General features: G+C 46.4%; 2 protein-coding genes across 6 annotated transcripts in view; one reads left to right on the plus strand and one right to left on the minus strand.

Annotated features, from left to right (window-relative positions):
- The first annotated feature begins 2,524 nt into the window (after positions 1 to 2,524).
- Positions 2,525 to 18,838, plus strand: JPT2 (Jupiter microtubule associated homolog 2). Of its 5 annotated transcripts, XM_066640381.1 has the most exons (6): positions 2,525 to 2,589; positions 12,846 to 12,994; positions 14,080 to 14,222; positions 14,785 to 14,839; positions 15,667 to 15,762; positions 16,710 to 16,798. In XM_066640381.1, the coding sequence occupies exons 1-5, from the start codon at positions 2,546 to 2,548 to the stop codon at positions 15,747 to 15,749; spliced, it is 474 nt and encodes a 157-aa protein (XP_066496478.1). In that variant the 5' UTR covers positions 2,525 to 2,545; the 3' UTR covers positions 15,750 to 15,762; positions 16,710 to 16,798. The 5 variants fall into 5 exon arrangements, with proteins under 5 accessions (XP_066496478.1, XP_066496474.1, XP_066496477.1 ...); XM_066640377.1 differs by lacking the exon at positions 15,667 to 15,762 and having other exon boundaries at positions 16,710 to 18,838; XM_066640380.1 differs by lacking the exon at positions 16,710 to 16,798 and having other exon boundaries at positions 15,667 to 16,462.
- Positions 18,839 to 23,946: 5,108 nt separating this feature from the next.
- The window catches only part of LOC136633688 (major facilitator superfamily domain-containing protein 1-like), an 18,970-nt gene continuing 17,734 nt past the window's right edge, over positions 23,947 to 25,182 (minus strand). Inside the window, exon 13 of the mRNA XM_066609462.1 lies at positions 23,947 to 25,182. This exon is cut by the window's right edge and continues 2,365 nt beyond it. The gene's annotated coding sequence lies outside the window, so the exon portion shown is untranslated.

Consider the following 25,182-nt stretch of genomic DNA (forward strand, 5'->3'; position numbering starts at 1 on the left):
GACTCTCCATCAGCGTGCCCAGAGCCTGCCCAATGCTCACAAGCACCGGCTCTGTTTTTCACCTCAGCGGGTGCCATTTTGTGCCTCAGCTGTTTGGGCTGACAGCGCCTGGTCCGCGCCTCTCTGAGGTGGCGGCAGGTTTGAGGAACAGAGGCAGACACCTTGATCACCAGGCACTATTGCAGTGTCAGGGGCAAACGGGCAGGACTCTCCATCAGCATGCCCAGAGCCTGCCCAACGCTCACAAGCAGCGGCTAATAAGCTTAAGGGGTCAAGCAGTGGTACTGCTGTAACCACTGTTCCACCTGTCCTGGGTGCTGTGGCTCAGACCCACGTTCTGCTGCGGCTCAAGGGCTTGACTGATAGCAAGCTAGCCCCTCAGGGTCTGCTTCTTCTCCCTGAACAACTGAAACACCAAGGCCGGAAAAGGGAAAGCAGCTTCAGGCATGGAGGAGCCCGGTCCCTTCCAGCTCTCCCTCACAATGTTCAGGCCAATCTGAACCTCAGAGTTGCCATTCCTCAGTAAAGGACCAAAAAAGCCTATGGAGGCTGGTTACATTGGGTCGAATGGTGAGGATGTGGAGAGTGCTGAAGCCCACATCAATGGAGAAAACGTCTTTCCAGAGGGAGTTTTTTTCCAGGATAAAGCCTCAGAATAAGAGCCAGTGCTGCAACTCTAACTTCTTTCTCCAGAAAGTCTCTTTCCTCAGGGTCCACTGAGGGCAGCAGAGATGCCTTTTTCCAGAACCCATCCTCAACTGATGGAGATGGAGTGGTCCTCCCCACTGCACGGCTAGTGAGATACCAAACTCATGAGTACGTTTTACTCTCTTCCTAAGGGAGTCTTGGATAAACTCGAAGTACCATCAGTGAACGGATGCACCTGTTGCAGCACTGCCTTCTCAGGCTTTGATCCCTTCAGATGGGGGGCATGGCCCTTGTGCCCCGTGCAGTGGCGTAGCTAATGATCGTGTAGCCCAGCTCAAAATGTTGTCCCGGAAGTGACGTCACGCCCAGGCTTTTCAAAAGGCATCTATCTGCTACCTGGGGGGGGGGTCAAAGAAGATTTATAGCCACCCCCCACAAAATCAAGTTAAATAAAAAGTGTGCCCCTGGTAGTGTTGAGACACTGTGTTGGGGTGAAGTTATTCTATGGTTATTCTTCTCTTGCTAAATATAAGAGGGGCACCTCTTGAACAACAGTCAGGAGTGTTCAGTAACACCACCCCTCTGAGAAAATGTTCGGGGGGGGGGTTCCTGAAGATAGGCAGATAGACCCACCCCCTGCCCCTTGGATGCACTGGAGAGCCGCTACTTGACAATGTAGCGAACTAGTTCTGAGCTCCTTGACTAAGTCATCTTGGGGAAACGCCAAGGTAACAAACACATCAGGTGAGGTGGGAGAGAAAACCATATCCCTGCACCAGTCCCTAAAGGTTTTCCAGGTGGTCCTATACCCGTTTCAAGCACTTAGAGCAGTGATTCTCAAACTGTGGGTTGGGACCCACCAGGTGGGTCATGAGCCAATTTCAGGTGGGTCCCCATTCATTTTAGTGTTTTATTTTTAATATATTAGAGTTGATGCTGCCATGGTATGTGACTGCGTCTGGGGAAATGTTACAGACCTGTAATTTTAACAGACTGCTTTAGTAAATGGGACTTAATCCTTGTTAGGATTGCAGCCAAGGAAATTCAAAAATTTCCTGTTTGATGATGTCACTTCCAGTCATGACATCACTCCTGGCCGGTCACCACAGATCCTCATTCTAAAAAGTGGGTCCCAGGGCAAAATGTGTGAGAACCACTGACTTAGAGGATAGTCTGAGTTTTATAACCCTATCGGAGAAGCCCAACTGGCGCAATTCCAACTTTTCTGCCTCCACACTGCCAACTGGAATCTGTGTGGGTTGTGGGTCCCCCAACAGGTTGCCCTAAAAAGTGGGTCCCGGTGCTAAAAAGTATGAGAAACATTGTTGCAGTCCTGAGTAGACATGCCTATAATTTGCATGCACATGTTATGACACGCATGTTGCAATGCACATATTAAACACGTTGCAATCAATGCACATATTAAACACATGTGGGGTGGCCTTGCACAGCTGCCACTGATGAGAGGAGAGGAGGAGCAGCAGCCACCCTCCCTCCCAGCCAGAGTCTGCTGGGCCAATCAGCTGCAAGGGGCGTGGCTCTTCCGTGGAAAGAACGTTGGGAGTGGATGGAGGTAAAACGATCCAAGAAAGGGGCGGGCCGCTCTTTCTTTGCCTCTGTCCAATCGGCGCGCTCCTTCCTTTGAGTGACGGCGGTCCTGTCCAATGGAGAGCGTGGAGAAGCTCTCGAGGGAGGAGTCGCGCCTCAATCCCCCTCTCAGCGGCAGGGGCGGGTCCTGCGCGGTGATTGGTCGGAGGTGGGGTAAGAGACGGGCCGACGAGCCAATGAGCTTCCGAGACGGTCCCGCCCGCGGTCTGACTTCAGCAGAGCTAGCTGCGACACTGTGAGGGGAGCGTCTTTCTTTTCGCGCTCTGCGTTCTCTCGCCTGCCCGCCGTCATGTTCCAGGGTCCCGAGGCGGACTTTGCGAAGCCCAGCTCCAGGTGAGGGCGCTCTGCGTGCGTGGCCGGGCGGGCGGGCGGGCGGGCGGGGGAGCGTCTGAGGGACGGGGTCCCTCGCCCTCCGGGGGGGGGGGAGAAGCCGAGAGCGCTGGCGGAGGTCCGGCCCTGTGCAGGTCTACTCGGAAGTAAGTCCATTACAGTCAGTGGCGCTTACTCCCGGGTAAGTGGACAGGATGGCAACCTCAGAGGCCAGCCCAACAGGTCTACTCAGAAGTAAGCCCCGTTATGGTCAGCGAGGCTTACTCCCAGGTAAGGACGGCAGCCTCAGTGTCTAAGCCTATGCATGTCTACTCAGAAGCAAGTCCCGTTATAGTCAATGGGGCTTACTCCCAGGTAAGTGTGGACAGGACTGCAGCCTGAATTAGGAGCAAGAGGCTCCTTGATCCGGATCAAAGCCAGACTCAGATCTGTTTGGATTTGGATTAAATCCGGCTCAGTGGGATTGCAGGTCACACCCGGAGTTGGATTGATGTGGATCCGGATCAGATCCAGGTTTGAATTGGTTTGGGTTCTGATTACGTTTGGGTTAATTTGAATCAAATCCAATTTTGGATCAGTTCAGATCAAATCTGAATTGGGTTAAATCTGGGTTTGAGTTAGTCCAAATCTGGATTAAATTTGGATTCAGATGAAATCTGGTTTTGGATTGGTTTGGACTGGGATTAAATTCAGATTGGGATTAGATCTGGATTCAGATTGATTCAGATTAGATCTGGATTGGGATTAGATCTGGATTTGGGTCAATCTGAATTCACATTGAATCCAGACTCGAATCAAATCTGGATTTGATGTGCATTCAGGTCAATCCAAATCCGATGTGGATTCAGGCCAATCCAAATTAAATCTGAATTTGGATCAGTCTGAATTTGGGTGAATCTGAAATCAGATTAAATCTGGATTCAGTTCACATCTGGATTTGTTGATCCTCTCCAGAGCTTGCTGGGGGGGGGGGAACAGGACATGTCCTGATGGTGTCACATGAAACCTGTACAAATGCTCTTAATCTGGTTTTAAGTGAACCCTCATAGATATAGCAGCACAGTCCTAGGCATGGTTTACCTATAAGTAAACCTGGTTCAGTAGGGCTTATACCCAGGTAAGTGTGTATAGGATTGCAGCCTTAATCTGGATGGTATTCAGTGCGTTCCTCATGAGGGTTTGCTGGGGAGCACACAGCAATGTGTCATCTTGGTGCACATGACTGTCTTCTGTTAATGAAACTTAAAATGTGGAGCTTGTGAGTTTTTAAGCCATTTCTGCCCAGCACAACTAGAATCAAATGTGCACACCTGTGAACTGGGCAGAAATGGGTTAAGAGGCTGCAGAAGCAGGCTGGTTAACCAAAAAAACCCTCATCAGCCTCAAAAGACATGTGGAGTAATATTTATGTGCAGGGTGACCAAATCCAACAGAGGACAGAGTGCCTCTACCTTTAACCATAGTATAGAAGAGGGAATTTGGGCAGGTGCACTTTTAAAACTCTTCCATGTTGAGCTGCACCTGCCAAAATTCCTTCTTCTATGCTAGGGGTGCCCAACCCCCACCCAGGGGCCAATTGTGGCCCTCAGTGGCACCCAATCAGGCCCTCGGGGAGCCCCCAGTCTCCAATGAGCCTCTGGCCCTCTGGAGACTTGCTGGAGCCCGTTCTGGCCCAACGCAAATGCTCTCAGCATGAGGATGACTGTTCGACCTCTCACCTGAGCTGTGGGACAAGGGTTCCCTTCACTACTTGGTGTTTCAAGTCTGTGATGCAGCAGTGGCAGTGAAGGAGAGGCTGACCTTGCTTTGTGCAAGCCCTTTTCTATGCCTTGAGCTACTGCAAGACATTCATTCATATAAGTTTCATCTCTAATAAATTCATTTATGTAAATTTATTCAAATTTTAAATGTAAATTAATTCTTCCCCCCCCCCCCACACAGTGTCAAAGAGATGGTGTGACCTTCCTGCCAAAATGTTTGGACACCCCTGTTCTATACCATGATTAAACATATAGGCTCTCTGTCCTCCATTGGATCTGGTACCCTGTTTATGTGTGTTCATGGTTTATGCCACCGTCTTCATTTATTACAGCAAAATCTCAAGCTAAACATCTTATATTAGGTTTGCTTTGACCCACTGTTTCCTACTGACTTATCTTGAGGGGCTGTTGTGAGGAGTGATAAGATAATGTACAGGAATGCTCTCTTTGTATTTATACCTCCCACTGAACTAGCATTCAAAGTTAATAACAAAGGGAATTTTATTTTATTTTTTGTATTAAATAAGCTGAGCATGGGGTGCGGAGAGGGGTAGTGGAGATGTAATGTAATAAAATGGGCTTTTCTTGCACATTCTTATCCCACCCACCCTCCAAGGAGCTCAGGGGTGGTGCAAGTGACCTTTGCTTTTGGGCCAAGCTGGCTGATGACTCTTAACTGAATGGAAGGACAGATGGGGCAAGTTGACAGTTGACTAACAATTGCACTCCTATTTTGTAAACTATTTTGTAGCAAACCATTTATTTCCATTTAAAGCAAACCATTTATAATTGATTTACAAAATAAAGCAAGCCATTACTTTATTATTTATTTATAAAATAAAGTAAAACATTTATTTCCAAACATCATATATTGTTTTGTGATGCTCTATTTAAGTTGTATCTAGGTTGCTAGGTTGGTGGTGAAGCAGAATGCTTTGCAAGGTCCCAGTTTCAGTGTGTAGAAAGACCCTTGTATGAAACCCTTCTGCCAACCAGTTAGGGTGCCGCTGAGCTAGACCACCCAAGGTTGCTTCTTATATACTTTTTCTCATAGCCATACCCTTTTTTTACTTGGATTAAACTTTTTTTAAAGGTGTGATTGGTAGCTTCTGCTTGATAATGCAAAGTTAAGGAGGCAACTAAAGAGTGAGCACTTTGTTGATTTTTTTGATAGGTCTCTGTCTTTCCTGTTGGCTGTAGAGGGGAAAATAGGGAGAGAAGGTGGGTGACATTTGGGTGGGCAGAGAGAGGACTTGAGCCCAGATTTTTCGTTGCTTCCCATTCTTAAAAAGCTGGTGGACTATCCTCTTCCAGAGGTCTTGATGAGAGATGAAATTTGGTTCCTGGTCAGAGAAAGTATTTTGCATGAACTAATGGAAGCCTCAAAGTGGCTGTTTATGTCATGGTGCTATACAGCCCAGATTCTGTTAGATTCTGGTCTTGTATGCCCAGGTCTTTTTGATAAAGGCAAGTTTTGTCTGCTGGGCTACCTGGGCATTCATCACTTGCCTTTAAAATCTAGTTTGTCACCCCTGCGACAACTTTGCTGCATTTGTCCATGTGAGTTGCTTTGCAGCCAGAGTGCTTCTGTTGACTAAGGACCCAATCCCATCCAATTTTCCAGTGCTGGTGCAGCAGTGGAATGGACCATACACTGCATCCTGCGGTGGAAAAGCAGTCACAAAAGCCTCCTCAAAGTATGGGAACATTTGTTGCCTTACCTCAAGGCATTGCGGTTGCACCGGTGCTGGAAAGTTGGATAGGATTGGACCCTGAGGCTGCAATCCTATCCACACTTACCTGGGAGTAAGCCCCATTGACTATAATGGGACTTACTTCTGAGTAGATAGGGATAGGATTGGGCTCCAACTTGGAAGTCACATTGGATCTTCCTCTCTCTTCTGTAATGTCCATCCCAGCATACCAGAGACTGTTTGCTTCAGAGTAGGGATCAGCAACTGGAAGCTCAAGGGCCAAATCCTACACCTGGAGCTCTGCCAGCTACCATCTCAGTTGCCAACACTGAGCAAGAGGGGTAATGGTTCTTTTGTCATAGCATGTGGTCAGCATTCCAGTTTGCAACCTGGGGGTGTGCAGCCAGAGATAATGGAAATGCTGTGGATATGTGTAAGAGAGACACTGTCATTTCCTGGGTGGGCAGTTGGAGTGTTTTTAAGTATTGTGTATCTCTCGTACAGCTCCAAGTGAGGACGAGTGGGCTGTGATTGCCACAAGGTGCCACTTCACCGGAAAAAATTCTTGGTTGGTTTATCACACTGGGGCTGATGTGCTCCTCTTTGCAGCTCTTTTCCCTGAGGGGTTTCATTGCTCATGTCTTGTGACACTCCAGAATAGATTTTTGCTGTAGGAGGTGGATCAGATGCTGGGCTGCTAAAGGGCATCAGACCGTGATGTCTGGTATGATTTTTCAGGAAGGCTCAATTGTGATGGGAAGCTTTGTCTTCAAAGTGGGTGTTGGCTGGTGGAAATGATCTCCTTGCTATGCGCCTGCACCCTCCCAGAGACTTCTGCACCTGAGGCATAAAATCTTTCTGAAACAGCTTACTAATCACCACTTCAGGCAACCAGAGTTTCTTGCATTTTCCTGTGAAGCAGTAACTTAAGACAAAAACTAGAGCATCTATTCCCCCCCCCCCAGCTTTCTGTATCCTTCTTCACAATTTGCCTTTAAACTAGCATTTATGCATAAATGCTCCAGGGTTTTGAGTAACAGTGGTGCCAGCCAGGGACATTTGAAAGCAAACTGCAGCTGTGTGTTTCTGGAGATGGTTTTCCAAGTGATGTAAAGTGTGCTCCTAGATGGTGTCACAAGGGTAATAAATTTGGGTGGGTTTCATGCTGTGTCAGAGGTGTTCAGGGAGCTTGTTCTTGGCTTTAAAAGGGGTACTGTGTTGATATCTGACATGCGCAGGGGGATCAGGACTGATTTGGAAGCCAGAGCTCCACCCAGGAATCTGTATAATAAAGAGATGTGTGCATGAAGTGGATTGCTTTTGTATGGGGTCTCCCTTGGCACTACTACTTTTGTTAATAAATAAATAGATGGGTTGAATATGCTCTGTAGGCCAGTCCTAGGGGAATGGAGTCTCCTGTTAAAATTGTGTGGCCTGGTTGCCCTTGCTGGTTGCATGTAGCTGTGATTTGCATATGCACATAATCCAAACCTCAATTACTTCTTTATTTCAGGAAACAACAGCTTGAGGGCCACTCTAGAACACAGGGCTATGTGCCTCTGTAACCCTTTCTCTGCCTGCAACTTTTCTCAAACCCTTGTGGGTTTCAAATGGACTGTATCTTTGTGGCAGCATGCAAAGAAGCATGACCTCTGTTTCCTCTCTGTACTCCTCCAAATTGCCCCCTTCCAATGGCAGAATGTCTCATTTAGAGCCTAATCCTATGAATGTCTACACAGGAGCAAGTCCCATTATAGTCAAGGGGGCTTACTCCCAGGTAAGTGTGCATAGGATTGCAGCCTCGGGGTCCAATCCTATCCATTTTTCTAGTGCAGCTGTGCTAGTTAGGCATCTTGTGGTGGGCAGGCAGTCCCAGAGGCCTCCTTAAGGTATGGGAACATTTGCTCCCTTACCTTGGGGTTGCATTGCGGTTGAACCAGTGCTGGGAAATTGGATAGGATTGGGCCCTCAGTCTGTCAGCTGTGTGTTTCTTGACAACAGTGCTATTAAACATGTAGTGTGTTTCTTCCTCAAGTTAAGCATGTATAACCAGTCACTTCGTGCCTGGTGTTGAAAGGCAGGCTCAGTGGATACATAGTGAAAGCCACCCAGCTCCTGAGAAATGCTGGAAACATTCTGTCCATGTTTCTAGCAGTCTGGGATGTGTGACTCGAGCAGGCTACGTTGCTGAGAGGTCTTGTAGTGCTCAATTATTTAGACAAGTTGTATGAAGCTTTTCTTGTGGGATTGTTTGCGTCTTTGGCATTGTTTGCACAAAGTCTGCAACTCCTTTTATTGTATACAATATGTATCTTCAGTCCGTAGTGGTGCAATGCAATCATATGTTGGAACTGCGCCTGCCTGCATGCCGTAGTTTGGTGATCTCAGACAATTCTGAATGGGGCATGTACTCTCTGCCTGTGATTGGTCAGCTCACTGGCCCTGAGGACAGTTTTCCCAATATTGTATGGTGTCTGGGCCCAAAATAAGACACGACTGTTATAGGGGCTCCAAATTTTCTCTAAAATGGAAAATAGTGGTGTGAATTAATCTCACCTACTTCATTGCTTTAGCTTTAAAGCCTTTTTTCCCCTCTTAAACATCCAGCCTCCAAAGTGGCTAAGGGCACAATCCTAACCAGCTGAGAGTCAGCTTGGTTAACTTGTGTGTGTATATGACATATATATGTAAATGTCTCAGAACCACACATTGGCTTTGTATCTTAAATGTGATTACGCTGACTCTGTATGTATATAAGTGCTTGAGTTTAACTTTCATGTCATATGACTACTGTTTTTGTATAAGGGTATCTTAACTTTTGAAAGTGATATTTTAATTTAGCAAGGGTTTGCAGAAACAGCTTAATTAAAAAGAGCTCAAAGGGATATATAATGTAGCAAAATCTGAAGAGATCAATGGTTGTCATTTATCCTGTGTGTTAAGGCCAACTTTGCTGAGATTGAAGAATTGCAAAGGAGGAACTTTTGGCTTCCTTTCTCTCCTTACACATAGCTGAGTGCTTCCTCCTGTAACAGCTTTTAAAATGCTAATGCCGCAAATGAATTTTCCAGCGTGGAACCAAATCTGAGATCCTCGCCAACAGGCTGTCAGATGCTGCCTTGCCAGGAGGGAATGTTTAGATTTAAATTGCACGAGTTAAGTGGCACTAGGCTACAGAGCCCTGTTCTTTCTGACTGCTGCTATCTCCCCTTGACAGAGAGAGGTGTGAGGCTGCAGACCTGTTTACACTGTGGCATGTTGAACGAAAACAGCTATAATTCCATGGCAGCGTAACATTATTTGTGCATTCAGATTGTACAGAAAGATGATTCCTGGGAGAGTCTTAGAATGTGGTGTGTATGATGGGGGTGGCTGAAAACAGGGTTCCTATGCTCTTGGCAAATAGCACTAGCAAAAAAAAGTCTCCCAGTTCCTACCTCCCACCCTCATTTTGTGATGCAGAAATTAGTTGCCTAAAGTGTTGGTAGTGTCTGCAGGAAGTGTGAGTGCCTTCATTGGTGGTGGCTACTGGCTGTGGTAAAAACTGGATTCTCAGGCCATTGGTATATGGCAGCACTTCCCAAATTTACCAAGCTGGTGATAACCTGCCAGTTGCTGAACCCAGATGTCATCAGCACTTAACTTGCAGGATTGTGCTGGAAAAAAGGCTAAAATGGAAAAGGTGCAAAAGAGAGCGACTAAGATGATTACTGGGCTGGGGCACCTTCCTTATGAGGAAAGGCTACGCGTTTGGGCCTCTTCAGCCTAGAAAAGAGGCGCCTGAGGGGGGACATGATTGAGACATACAAAATTATGCAGGGGATGGACAGAGTGGATAGGGAGATGCTTTTTACACTCTCACATAACACCAGAACCAGGGGACAGCCACTAAAATTGAGTGCTGGGAGAATTAGAACAGACAAAAGAAAATATTTCTTTACTCAGCATGTGGTCAGTCTGTGGATCTCCTTGCCACAGGATATGGTGATGGTGTCTGGCCTGGATGCCTTGAAAAGGGGATTGGACAAGTTTCTGGAGGAAAAATCCATTATGGGTTACAAGCCATGATGTGTATGTGCAACCTCCTGATTTTAGAAATGGGCTCTGTCAGAATGCCAGATGCAAGGGAGGGCACCATAATGAGGTCTCTTGTTATCTGGTGTGCTCCCTGGGGCATTTGGTGGGCCGCTATGAGATACAGGAGGCTGGATTAGATGGGCCTATGGCCTGATCCAGTGGGGCTGTTCTTATGTAAATTTGGCGTAAAACCTCTTGAGGAGGACAGATTGGCACAATCAAAGCATGCACAGGCCTCGGAGCAGGTCCTCTGCTCTACAGTCTTCTGCACTTGCGCTACAGAGCAGCTCAGCTGACCCATTGCACCCTGGGAGACTCGTCACGGTGTCCTGTTTGGGAACTTCTGCTGTTTAATTTTTTGCTCCACAGAATTATTTTCAGGGCCAAACTTCATTTATTGTGTGTGTTGTGTTAAGAGGCTTGACTACCTTCCCAATACACCCTTTCCCTTCCTGTACTTTTAGAGTACATAGGATAAGTTACATATTGTGTTAAAGACAACCTCTGAAGTATATTCAGCTGAACCATGGAGGGCTTGACTATTCCCCAATACAGTTGCGTTCTGGGACCACCCAGTGTGGGGAGGGAAGGGCTAGTCTTCCCTCATGCACATCCTGTGGCAGTTTCTGCCCCCCCCAACTATTGCTTGCAGCAAATAGCAGTATTAGGGAGGGTTTTTAATGGGAAAATGGCACTTGGGAGTAGATCTAGTCTGCATGTTGTGATTCTAACTTGAAACTTTCTCCCCCCCCCCACTTCCAGCTGCGTTTGTAATAAGAAAAAGATGAGAGGCCTGCTAACCCTCTTAATAGAATCCATACCAAATGTTACAGTAAGCAGTTCTTCCAGCCACCTCTCTTCCTGCCATCTAAGCGGCATTCTTTAATGACACCAGCATCCTGTTCACTGTATCCTTGGCTTGGCTTTGGAATGTGTCCTTGCTTAAAGCTCAAGAGCAGACTCCTAGACTGCAACAGCCTCGCAGTATATGTTGTGCTAGTGGCACATGTACAACACCCGGGGGGGGGGGGTCTACTGTTGCAGAAGGATGACTTGTCCACCCAAGATAGTCCAAAGACAGCCCTCCAAAGATACCCTTGTTGCACCTTGGGTATTGTTGTACCACCTCACTTTTTTTGCCTGTGTCAGAACTGTTGTACACTTGGTCTCGCTCCCAGGGTTTTGGGTGCTCAGAGTTGTTGGTTCTAAACCCTAGAGCCCTCAAAGATCCCTGTTCGGTAGTACTGCCACCACCCTGTAAGAGCCAGTGCCTCAGTCCAGGGAAACCGAGGCCCTCTAGGCTTAACTATATCCCTTGTAGGCACTGAGCACTTTCTTTACTTAAAGTCTCAGTCCTCAAGTTTCTAGTCCACAATGAGGATTTTTGGTAGCTTGCTGAACGGCTAGGCAGGATTCTGAACCTTTGTCCCCAACAGACAATGAACCAACATGGTAAAAAGATTTTTACTTTATTAAGTACATAGGGTTACACAAAGTTACAAAAGGCAGCAAATGCTAGAGGCATAAAAAACTTCTAGGAAACGTATCAGCATAAAACAACAAAGCTAACTGGCTAACTCTATTAATCTCTAACCCTCACCTGGGTCAGCTTCTTTTGTAAATCCTCAGGCCAGTTACCTATGGCCACATGGTCCTGGCGGGGCAGGATGTGCACCCACCACCTCTCTCACTCAGAGACAAGGAACAAAGACCCTGTCCTCTGGAAGTGGGGCTGGAAGCTCCACCTCTCAGCTCTTCCCTCCTCCCTGGAGATCTACAGCTTCATTCCATCCTTGATGGACGTCTTTCTGCCTGCCTAGGTGCTACATTATCATCTTCCATTGAATTGTAAATCCTGGCAGCTAGGACTGCAAGCCCCTTGCAAGCCCCTTCTTTGTTACTGGGTTACTGTGGTTCAGGCTTTGCAATGCTACTGGGCCTAAACTGTACATATTCATGACAAGAACCAAATGTGGCTCTTTTTTTTTTTTTGTAGCGACCTTATTTATACAGTATCAAAATAAGAGTGTTTAAAATCAGTGGAAAAGCAGCCCATTGTTCAGCTGAACAGTCTAAAAGCAGAACAAGTTTTAGGGAGGGGAGATAATCAAAATCAGTACACTTAAACCTGCTGTTGTGAACATCTTACCACACTGGTATGTTTCTTTTTAACAGGCTTCAAGATGCAAGTAAGACATAACTTGTATGCAAACTGTAGAAGGGTGTGGATACCTTTTTTGGGTTGCGCATTCAGCTTTATTAAGTTTGAAGCTGGGTGTGGAAAAAACCTTGCCCAACAGCTGAGACAATGGGAATATCTCCAGCATGAGCCTGTTTGTGTAGACATTAGAAGCAGGTCTTTGCACAGACTTTTTTTGCTACATGTAGAAGAGCATGTGCAGTGAACAGCAAATGTATCTTTTATGCACTACGTGCATTCTTTTCCTCAACCAGAGGGACCCAGGTGCTACCTCTGACTTATTTTTGAATGCAGTTAAGCAAGCTGTAACTCTGTAGAAAGCAGTAATGGGATGTGTGGACCATGGGGGTCTCGAGGCTTTTCCCCTGGAAAATGGCTAATACCTTTCCTCCCAATGTTTTGAGAAAATCACTCTACAGAGGACACAAAGCTGGGGGAATGTCTTGCTGGGCTACCTGCTCCTGACTCTTGCTGTAAAATTCAGGTTGGATACATAGTCTAATGGTTGATATTTGTTCTGAAAAACAGGGGAATGAAACCTCCTGGAGGAGTCTCCAGCGATCTTTTTGGCAGTCCAGAAGAAGTCTCCTCCTCCACCAGGATACACAGAATGGCATCAAACATATTTGGACCAGCCGACGAACCTCAGAACATCCCAAAGAGAGCGAACCCTCCTGGTGAGAGCCATCCCATTTTTGAGGAACGCTATGAGAACAAGTAGCGGGTTTGATTTGCCAGCTGAACAGATAAGCCTTCTGCTCTAGGGCACAGTCTGCTATATTGTGTTGCCATTCAGAACCCCTATCTTGCCCTTGTCCCTGTTAAGTTGCTAGGACTGTTTCAGATTACACGGGTTGCGGAGGTCAGCCAGCATCTTGCATACAACCGGGAAAATGCTGTCACTTTGCTGATTAATGAAATGCAGCCTGCTGGACAAACGTGCAATTGGCTCCTGTGGAGAAATGTCTGGTTGCACAGCCTAGGTGTGAAATGTTTGCCAAGAATGCTCCTTAGACACGAGTGCAGGTGTCTACTGGGGGATGGAAGGATCACCCTAAAAATTTAACACTGGAAACTTTGCAAGGAAAAACTTGTGAAAGCACTAGTTTGCTGACTTTGTGATGGTCATTTGCAACGCAGACCCATGCAGGAGAGATGAGTAATGCCATATCTTGCACTGCCAGTATAACTGGTTAAAAGGGTGGTTGGTCATCCGTGCCCTGAGCTCTGGAGTATGCCTAAGCTGGGAACACCAGCTCTCTGCTTATGGTAACAATGAGTGGAAGTAGTGAAGAAGGTGCAGCTTATCTTCCTCTTGTGTATTTTAAGGCATGCAAACAGTAAGCTGAGGCTGGGCAGAAACAGTCCTTCCCATTTTGCCAGTGAACATGTGTGTTAAAGGGGTCATATGAGCCTGTCTGAGCAATGCTGCTTAGCTTACAGCAGCAAGAAGAGCTACAGTATTTCTGCATGCATGTGAATACATGAAGAGACCATGGCAACTCTTTTAGTAGTTGTTGTGAAATTTGCCTCAGTCCTTTGTAAGACAAAACACTGCAATAATACTAGTTGAACAAGTTGCCCAACAGTGGAGTCTCCTGTGCATGAGGCATTCTTCTCCCCCCTCCCCACTACAGACAAATTAGTTCCGTTGATTCTCAATGCATGATGAACAGAAATGTAACACTGACAGTGGACACTTGCCTGTTTGAGGGGATGAGGTGAAAAAGTTCTGCTAACTTAATTGGCACTTATTTTGTAGGTGGGAAGGAGAGTGGCATATTTGAGGGGCATAAGCCTAACTCTTTTCGTCAACTTGCAAATCCACCTGGTGGGAAGACGAGCAATATCTTTGGGTCTCCAGAGCCCATCAGCATTGTCAAAGCACACCCAAACAAACCAAAGGTAATTACATTAATACGCTTTCATCCATGTAAAACAAACTTCTGAGAAGCTTGGACTATTCTTCTTCCCTAGGACAATTGGATCTGCTTGATACTTGTTTCTGTCCATAAATTGATGAATCTGGGGTGTTGGGTAACCAAATTTTAGAATGAATATAATCCCCATAGTGTTGAGGCAGCCTTCTCTGTGAAATGCACAGAGTTGCACAGAATTAAAATTGAATTAAATTCAATTTACCATGAATTAAAATGACACGTTAGTCCACTGGAGAATAAATGTGCCTAGAGATATTTGGCTCTGTATGGTGTTGAAATCCTTTGGCCGGTGTTTTGAGTTGAGCTGATCTATGTATGCAGGCAACACTGCACAAGTGTGAACATGCTGGAAGCACTGTCCTTGAAAAGGGCTGCTGTTAGGAACATTACCTTCTCTGCATGAAGGTTAGACTTACACCTGTAACTTAAGCAAACCTAGAGTCATGTATGGATGAGCCAATAAATTCCTAGAAGTTTTTGCTGTCTCATCTTTTTAAACATTGTGTGTTCCCCTCCCTTTGTCCCAGGATCACGTTGTTTTGCGTGACAGAGGGGATGTGCCACAGGAGCCAATACAAAAAGGTAAGTGGAACAAAATTTCTTAGCAGTAGAGATGTTCAGCTGTACCCGAGTCCTTTTTCTAATCATCTGTTGCTATGATGCATATTGTGTTCCAATATAAGTTGTCTTGTGCCATCCACTTGATGGCAACTGCGTCACAAGACTTGTGGTTGAGCTACCTGGAATTGTTTTGCAGTTACCTCATCCTTCAAGTTGCTCAGGACAATGTGCCCCCCCTTTCCTTGAGGTTGGGAGGGGTTTGGAGGATAACTAATTCTGAAACTCCCTGAGTGACCTTGGGCCAAATGGTGCTTTGGGTTTTTCATGTCCCACACAAAGGATAGGTACAATCAGTTTCACCTCCAACCACTTCTAGAAGCAAGGTGATGAGAAGCAGAACTTGTCAATGTGTACACTTCTCCCCTCCAGACAGCTTAAAACTCTGTTGAAAACATACAAAACAAGTGTACAGTGGGTCCTCCTTATCAATGCCTCAGCGGGCCTCCCAGACTTGACTGGAAGGCACTTCTGGTTTGGGCCCCCTATAGATTTCATTATCCATGGAATTCTATATCTGTTGGGGGTCTTGGAATGGATCCCCCATGGATACAGAGGGCCCACTGTATATATCTTTAGGAAAAGAGCAAAACAGCTAACAATTACAATATGAAATTTTCTGCATTGGCTTAAGAATACCAAAATCAGTAGCAATGTTGTCTTTGGTCTATTCCAAAATACTAGCAGAATCTGGCTGCATTGCTCAAACACAAGTCATTCTGACTTCAGCTTTCCCAAAGAAACCAGCCTTTGATGAGTTAACATTTTTAATTTTTTTTAAAAAAAAAAAGGTCCCAGAGTTGAGCCAGCCACTGTTCTCTGTCAGCATCTCCATAGAATGCTGGTTACCCATAATTATAGCCTTCTCTCCTGAAAGCAGAAGAACAGTAAGGTCCCTGGGGGTGAATTGGGATGGCAGAATCCTTGAAGTATTGTAGCAAGACAACCCATTTGCGTTTGGATATCTGGACCGTTAACAATAGTTTAAATCCCAGCTAAGATTTTTGACTGAGTGCTCCATTTCTTATCCCAGGTCTGCTAGATATAAAAGTGCTATCTCTGACATTTGATTAGAAATGATGCAGCCTACCAGGGCAGTTGGGGGGGGGGGTTGTCAAATACCACCTGGCTGTGGTCTTGAAGTTGAGTTACTTATAGATTGAATCCAATTGATCAACATTCCTCAGGAGCCCAAGTGTTCGTCCAGATCCTTTGGGGATTCTAACTCACGGTTTTGAACGATGCCATTTTCTTGATATGGTTTGCTGGTAACAAATTGGTGGGTAAAATTCTTGGAGAGCTTCAAGAGTTTAATGTAAAAGGAGCACTTTAAGTAACAGATTGTTAGGCTATAAGAATATGGTCCCCTTCTATAGAAGACTGTGTCTGACTGCATGTAGTGCTGTATCTGTTCCTTGATGCCCTGGGACTAGTTCCACTTCCCTTTTATGCGTTCTTGTTTCAGGGTTGCAGTGACTGGGTTGCTTATTGGATTGACTTAGAGATGTCACTGAGTACATGCACAGGGCAGGCAACTCTAAACTCAACTATTTTTTTTTTTAACCATCCCCACTTGGAGTGGAGAAATGTTGTTGTCCAGGGCATAGTGTCTCGTTATTTTGGGGGGGGGGGTGAGGAGATTCCATATTTGCTCAGTGTACGTGATATTAAGGGAGTGTTGGTAACTCCATTGTAAATTGAGTGTTAATTAAAGATGGGACTTGGGAGAAGTAGGGGATACATAAATACAAAAAAACCAAGCAGTGCAAATGAAGCAGGTGAGCAAATGCCATATTCTAGCATGGCTGCCTGACTACACCTTTTCATTTTGCAGCTACAGAAGATCAGAGGCAGCAGGTGGAAGACACAAGTGCAAGAGAGCCACAGAAGAACACCAAAGAGCCAGAACTGAAGATCAGTGATCACGAGCCCAGGCTGGGGCCACGGCCGCGGTCACACAACAAAGTCCTCAATCCCCCTGGGGGCAAATCCAGCATTGCCTTCTATTAGGGAAAGATGTTCTTTCCCTAATGGAGTCAGCACAGAAATATTCCCTGAGTTTTCAAGATCAGAACCAAAATTCTTGCATTTTGGTACTTGAGAAAGGAGGCATTTAGTGGTTTGGCTTCCTTGGTGTGCTGGCAGGAGTCAGCTGGAGCTTCTTAAAGAGATACAGATCAGACTCCAAGAGAACCCTTTTAGCCCATGCACTTCAGTTGCTTTCTGGACATGGGAGGTTTCAGGAAAGCCTCCCATGATGGTTTGCAGTACACATTCCTGTTGGAGGCAGAAAACTGCTTCCTTGATGCTCAGATTAGGTAATGCAGCCTTGAGGGAATTTATCTGTGCTGAATCAGAAGGAAGCCTGATGAAAGGTCAATCTGAACTGTGAACTGGAGCCCTCCCCTGAGTCAGTCTTGTTGTGTTTAAAAAAAAAAAAAAAAAGTAAGTAAGGGGTGGGAAGAGCAGTCAAATGAATCAAAGAATTTACTTTCTTAAGCAGTCTCTAAAACCTTAGATCTGTGGCAGTTCTGGCACCTGAAGTTCCTGTACTCTCTGATACATATGCTTTCTGCTAATGGCTCAACGTGGTCTCTCCCCCAGGTAGCTGAGAGGGCAAGTTTAATCTTAGTGAAGAGGATATTTGCAGTTGCAGACAGCAGAGAACAGTTTCTCTTTGAAGAACCCTGCCAGACCTGTGCTGTGTGTATAATTAGACTTTGAATCCTGCCCAAGGAGATGGTGAAGATGCAAGTGCTCTTGCCCCACCCCTAGTCTTCAAATAGAAGCTATTGTACTCGGAGTTTCTGTCTCCTGTTGGGGCTCTTTCTGGTCCTGTTTCTCTGCTGACTCTCTTGATGTATTTCCCTTCCCTTCTTGGCCTTCAGTTGCCTTGCTTATTCTTTTGGGAGTAGTGCTCTCGGGCCCTTTTCCCACCCCCATGACAGTGCCTACACTGCAGCTGCTATGCTTCTCTCCCATTCTTCCACTGGTCCTTTTCATATCTGCATCTGCCCCTTATAGTAGAAAAGGGGGTCCTAACTGTAGCAGGCAGGGAGGAAAAGATCAGTTGAAACAGGGGTTTCTGGTGCTCCCCCAGTTGCATTTAAAGGTTTAGGTACTCTCTGGGCAAGGATCTGGCAACTCCATCTAGAGGCATGAGCAATCCCAATCTCAGATGGGGATAATTCCAGGATCCTTGCAGTACAGTACCTCAGGGCCCACCTACTTTTTCATACTTTTTTGCAATAGCGCAGCATCTTTTTCTCCAGTTGCAGTGTGGATTTAGGGTGAGGAGTTTAGAAGGGAGCATTCTAAAACCTCTGGTTTTTAGGTTGGGTGCCTCTTAACTGAGAGTCATTATCTCAGTAGCAAGTACCTAATGCAGTGTGACCTGTCTAACTCCATGATGTATTTGAGTTATTCAGGCACATCCCAGAACATGTGGCCTTATTGTCAGCAGCTTCTGAGGAGTACATAGTGTGACAGCATTAAAGTAGCTTGGAGTTGTGGTGAGTGTTAGATGGCTGTACCTTTTGACTTAAAGGTGCCTTCTGTTCCTGGGAGTGGGGGGGAATACTGTACCAATCATTTTTTGTCATGGACTGTGTTATGAGAGTGGCTGGATGTGGATATCGAGGGGCAACACTGGTATATGGGAAACAAGAGGCTAAAGCTTCACCATTCTGCATTGGGATTTGGGCTTTCTTGTCCCTATCTTAAGTACAGATCTTGAACTACCTGGGCCTAAAGTACTAAAAGGTGCATCTTCACCAGTGCCTCTGTGTTGGAGAATGGGTTTTTGGCTATGCCTTAAATTATCACTGACCTAACGGTGTATGTGCCATTTTTCTTCAGAGTGGCAAGGTATCCAGATAAAGGGTAATTTTAAAAACGAGTTAATGCCAACTTCTGTATTGAATCATATACTGCTCAATAAACTGTATTTTGTTAGTTCCTTAAGGCTGTGAGTTGTGTATTCCCATGGTATGCCTTGGCAGAACTTGATGACCTCCAGTAATAGCATGGCTGTTCCTTGCATGGCTGTAGCTTACATGGTGGTACACAAACTAAGGCTGCAATCTTAACCACACTTTCCTGAGAGTAAGCCCCATTGAACAAAATAGGACTTACTTCTGAGTAGACCCAGTTAGGATTGTGCCCTTAGTGAGAAAACTATGTTCCCTGCCTTGAGTCTGTATTTTGGATGGATGACTGTTTTGAGGCTGGGGATACAAGCTGCATGCAACTGGCATAGGAAGGATGTGGTCACTCATTTCTGTCAAAAGCTAATCATAGGGCAAATGAGGGCTCTTAACAAGGACCTTTTCTAGGGCTGCAAGTCACTAAGATATTAGCAGCTGGTTCTCTCATCATCATGATCTCCCAGTCTGACTTCTAGTTCACAGAAGCTCACAAAGAGAACAGGAGCGTTCATAAAAATGCATTTATTTGTGTTGTGAGCCAGTATTACTCCAGTTACATTTACTCTTAAATACCAACTGCTCATCTTCTAGCCCAACAGATTACAGTACAAATAGCCTCTTTTCTTAAAGACTGACAAACTATAGTAAAGGGAGGACAAGACATACCAGTCTCAGCCTTTCCAGTTTTCACTATGGGTGATTAGAGTAGTTCACTAGAACACGTACCCTGCAAGACTGCCTTTCCCCCCTAAGCAGAAGAGTCAACTTTATTGGATTCCTCCTAGCACCATCTGTCCTGTTCTCACATTAGCTGCACTTCAAGACACTGTTGTGTTGGCTGCAGAACTGTCCTAGTTTAAATGTCCCCACAGCAGCATTAAGCAGACACCCTCTTCCCACCCCATAATTAGTGAATAGTGTTGCCATTAAAGTGTCAACTTGTATTAGTGATTAAGGCTGAAGTATCAGATTAGTTGACAACTGCAAGCAAAGCAGCGCAGACCTGTTCAAAGAAATAGAAAGCTAGCTTCCAAGTGGATCAAGTCATAGGTGTCCAAAGAAGTCCCCCGATGACAAGAATGGCTATGCTGAAGGTGCAATATTTGGTAAGATCATTTTGCTTTGACCTCTAAGCAACAACATGCATATGTACCAGAGTTTAGGAGGGCTATGGATAAGGTTTATGAAGTATTTTGTACCCAAAGATGCCAGCTAGAAAGCTGGCGTCCATTCCTACCCATCCCTTTAGAAGCTCCAAACTAATGAAGGTGCCCCTTTGCTCACCCTTCTTGCTGGGGAAGTCCTTCAGCAGCAGCTGTGACCTATATACCTGTACAAAAATCACAAATTGGTAAAAGGGTGTGGCAGCATAAGGCCACTGATGCTTTCCTAGAGATTTTCTTTTTCCACCGTGACAATGTTATTCCATTTCTGCCCAGCCCACAGGTGTATACATTTGATCCCTGTTGAACATATGCAATGTTGGACAGAAATAGCTGAAGCTGAGGTCTCCTCAGTTCCTTTACCCCATGTTGAGTATGGCTGGCCCTGATGGGTCTACTGGGATCTGTACTGTCTTCCCCCCACCCTCCCCCCATCCTGAAAAACTCCCCACTGGCCAGCAGGGATGCTCAGCTCCTGACACTCCACCCTTGCAGTGCTGAGGCCACGGGCTGGAGGTGCCTTAATATATATATATAAAGTGGAACTGAGTCAATTTTTAATGATTCAACTCCCTGGCTCTGAACTGTGTGGGACGCTCACCCCCCTCCTCAAATTAAAACGGGAAGCCAAAAAAACGTGATAGCCAAAAATGTGCACAAATTAAGAACTATTGTTCCCTGGAGAATTCCCGGCCCTCAGTTTTGGAGTGAGTCACTATTCTGGGCATTTGTTCTGACTGGAAGCAGGCAGGTTCAGAGCAGTGACTCAGGCAGGCTGAGGGCAGGTAATGATTTGACTGCTTCAGCATTGAGTGCAGTTCCTCACACCAGGGGCAGTACCTCTGAGTCCACTGCTGCCCCTTCTGCTCACATTATTCTGGATGTGAGATGTGAAAGGGGGCCAGGTGCATGCACAGCAGAATGCATTAGAAACAAAATACTGTAGTACTGGGACTGGCTTGAGTGAACAGGCAGAGGGGTGGGCTCTGAGGTTCGGATGCTCACTCAAGAGTGCCCAGATCCAATGGAGGACAGAGTGCCTATACCTTTAACCATTTATAGGAGAGGGAATTTGGGCAGGGGCAGTTTTTTAAACCCTTGCATGTTGAGCTGCCCCTCAGGAGGAAACTGTATCGGGCAAGATTGCAGCTCAGGGTCAGCGTGTCACAGCATCTGCAGTTCACGAGGACTACATTTGTGGAACTGGAGGAGGAAGATGTGACCTTCTCAGAACTCCACAAATGTTTCATAGTTTTGTCCTCCCTGCATGAAAGCTACGATATTCTAGCCACCACTCGAGTCACTCCCACGTGAACAACTCACAATGGCTTATCTTACTGGGCAGCTCCTGGAAGAGGAGCAGAAGAGGGCCAAGGACTGGCAGCTTTGTGAGAAACCTCCTCCTGCACTGAGAGCAGCTGCACCTGTGGAGAAGGACCTGGAGGTACCAGGAGTCCTGGTGGTGAGGCGCTGCTACACCTGTGGGTCGGCTGACCATCTGCAGTGATCCTGTACCCAGAGAAAAGGAAAGGCGGCAGGGAGGAAGGATTGGAAGCGGAGGTGGGGCAATGGCACTCAAGTCTCCGTGCTCCAGGCAGCGAAGGAAAGCGGCAGAAGAGGATGGACCCTAAACAGTGGCGCAACTCAACATGTGGTGAAAGATCGGGAATTGTTTGCTACACTGGGAGAGGCAACGACTGCGTCTGTGAACTTGGTCAATGGCTTGTGCTCCCCTGTTGAAGGGGAAGGCACTGTGGCAATCCCTGGGGTTGGTGAGTTGGGAAATGTGCTGTATGTCCCCCCAACTGCAGCACAATCTGCTAAGTGTGGCAGCCCTGGATAAAGAGGGCTTTGAGGTAACTTTTGGAGGTGGTTGTTGCAATGTTAAAAGGAATGGCAGAGAGTGTGCGAAAGGTGTGCTGCGTGGAGGCTTGTATATGTTGGAAGCCACAGCACAGGCAGCCCAAGTGAGCTGCCAGAATAAACCCCCTCATGATCAGTGCATTCACCTCCTCCATAGGCGTTTGGGGCACAGAGGGTATCAGCTGCTAAAAAAGACAGTAGAGCACTCAACTGGTTTAAACCTAAAGCCAAGATCAAAGTACTTTCCTGTTCTGGGTGCCAGCAAGCTAAGTCCCAGGCCTATCCTGAGGCTAAGAAAAGTGACAGGGTGACCAGTCATCTGTTTGAGCTGGTAGCATGTGACCTGATTGGACCATATCCAGAATCATATGGGGGTGCAAAATATGCCCTAGTTATTCTGGATGCACATACAAGGCACAGTTTTTGTTACCCCCTTCAGTCGAAGGATCAAGCTGCTCAAACCATACAAGAATGGGTGGAGTATGTGGAGCGAAGATATTTTCCCTTTAAGGTGGCTCAACTCCAGTCAGACTGGGGGCAGGGGGCAGAGTTCACAAGAAGGGGCCTCACAGCCTGGTTGAGGCAGCGAGGAATACAGCAGAGGCTCACCAACAGGGCCACCCCAGCTGAGGGGGGACCCGGGAAACTATAGGCCGGTCAGCCTAACATCCATACCGGGTAAGATGGTGGAATGCCTCATCAAAGATAGGATCTCAAAACACATAGACGAACAGGCCTTGCTGAGGGAGAGTCAGCATGGCTTCTGTAAGGGTAAGTCTTGCCTCACAAACCTTATAGAATTCTTTGAAAAGGTCAACAGGCATGTGGATGCGGGAGAACCCGTGGACATTATATATCTGGACTTTCAGAAGGCGTTTGACACGGTCCCTCACCAAAGGCTACTGAAAAAACTCCACAGTCAGGGAATTAGAGGACAGGTCCTCTCGTGGATTGAGAACTGGTTGGAGGCCAGGAAGCAGAGAGTGGGTGTCAATGGGCAATTTTCACAATGGAGAGAGGTGAAAAGCGGTGTGCCCCAAGGATCTTTCCTGGGACCGGTGCTTTTCAACCTCTTCATAAACGACCTGGAGACAGGGTTGAGCAGTGAAGTGGCTAAGTTTGCAGACGACACCAAACTTTTCCGAGTGGTGAAGACCAGAAGTGATTGTGAGGGGCTCCAGAAAGATCTCTCCAGACTGGCAGAATGGGCAACAAAATGGCAGATGCGCTTCAATGTCAGTAAGTGTAAAGTCATGCACATTGGGGCAAAAAATCAAAACTTTAGATATAGGCTGATGGGTTCTGAGCTGTCTGTGACAGATCAGGAGAGAGATTTTGGGATGGTGGTGGACAGGTCAATGAAAGTGTCGACCCAATGTGCGGTGGCAGTGAAGAAGGCCAATTCTATGCTTGGGATCATTAGGAAAGGTATTGAGATCAAAACGGCTCATATTATAATGCCGTTGTACAAATCGATGGTAAGGCCACACCTGGAGTATTGTGTCCAGTTCTGGTCACCGCATCTCAAAAAAGACATAGTGGAAATGGAAAAGGTGCAAAAGAGAGCGACTAAGATGATTACAGGGCTGGGGCACCTTCCATATGAGGAAAGGCTACGGCGTTTGGGCCTCTTCAGCCTAGAAAAGAGACGCCTGAGGGGGGACATGATTGAGACATACAAAATTATGCAGGGGATGGACAGAGTGGATAGGGAGATGCTCTTCACACTCTCACATAACACCAGAACCAGGGCACAGCCACTAAAATTGAGTGTTGGGAGTTAGAGCAGACAAAAGAAAATATTTCTTTACTCAGCATGTGGTTGGTCTGTGGAACTCTTTGCCGCAGGAAGTGGTGATGGCGTCTGGCCTGGACGCCTTTAAAAGGGGATTGGACAAGTTTCTGGAGGAAAAATCCATTACGGGGTACAAGCCATGTTGTGTATGCGCAACCTCCTGATTTTAGAAATGGGTTATGTCAGAATGCCAGATGCAAGGGAGGGCACCAGGATGCAGGTCTCTTGTTATCTGGTGTGCTCTCTGGGGCATTTGGTGGGCCGCTGTGAGATACAGGAAGCTGGACTAAATGGGCCTATGGCCTGATCCAGTGGGGCTGTTCTTATGAGAATGGGTTGGTGGAACGGAGGAATCGCGTCTTGCAGACGATGTCTCAGGCATTGTTACTTGACTCCCAGATAAACAAGCGGTTCTGGACAGAATCACCAAAGGCCACAAATTATATACAAAATAGAATTTTCAGCCCTACAGTGGACAAAACTCCCAACGAGGCCCTGCACCAGAGGGCTCCTTATCTCGGGCATCTCCAGATTTTCGGAAGTTTTGCTTTTGTTCATGTGCCAAAGAAGTTTAGAAAAAAGGGGCAAAAGAAGGCTGTAAAACTGACTCTCCTAGGATACCAAAGCGGGAGTAAGGTCTACCGCTTTGTAGATAAGAACCCGAAGATCACTCTTTCTAGATCTGCACAGTTCAATGAACAGCAATGGGAGACTGTGCAGGATGGCTCTGTCCTTGTGCCGGCCAGCCAGCCTGAAGCTGACCATTTGTTGCCACAACAAGGAGATAAAGGCAGTGACTCAGCGGGGAGCACCGAGAGCAGAGATGGATTAACCTTTTTACGGTAAATCAGAGGCAGTGTCTGAACCTGAAGAAAGGCAGGATGAGTCAGCAGTTATAACCAGGAGCTCCCAGAGGGACACAAAGGGATTACCCCCACAAACATTTGCACCAGGGCAGGTAACGTTGTGCAATGTTACCACAGAGCCACAAACTTATGAAGAAGTAATGTTGTTGCCAGAAAAAGAGAGATGTAAATGGCAAGATGCAATGCAAAGAGAGTACCAAGTCCTGCAGAATAAGCATTTCATAGAACATAGCTGCCAGAAGGAGAAAAGGTACTTGGCAGCCATTGGGTGTACAAAATTAAACAGTGAAAAGCAGGCGATGTTTACAAAGCCCGCCTGGTGGTGCAAGGATTCTCACAAGATACGCTGATTACAATGTCTTTTCCCCCACAGTAAAAAGCCAAACAATCAGACTCGTTCTCACTTGAAAGGCCGGCACGTGAGACATTTGGATGTAAACAGTCTATTTTAATGCGCCCCTTGAGCATAACATCTACCTGGCTGCACCACAAGGGTTCACCACACCCGATAGCGATTCAGTGTGGCGGTTGAAGAAAGCACTTTATGATTTACATCAGTCAGCCAGGCGGTGGCATTTGTGTCTTGAGGCTACCCTCCTTAAGTTGGGATATAAGCCAGCTAAGGCGGACCCCTGCATCTACAGAAAAGGAGTAGGAAGGGATATCACCTACTATTGTCATTTGGGGCTGACCT

Source organism: Tiliqua scincoides, chromosome 13, assembly GCF_035046505.1.
Source record: "Tiliqua scincoides isolate rTilSci1 chromosome 13, rTilSci1.hap2, whole genome shotgun sequence".
NCBI classification, from domain to species: Eukaryota; Metazoa; Chordata; class Lepidosauria; order Squamata; family Scincidae; genus Tiliqua; species Tiliqua scincoides.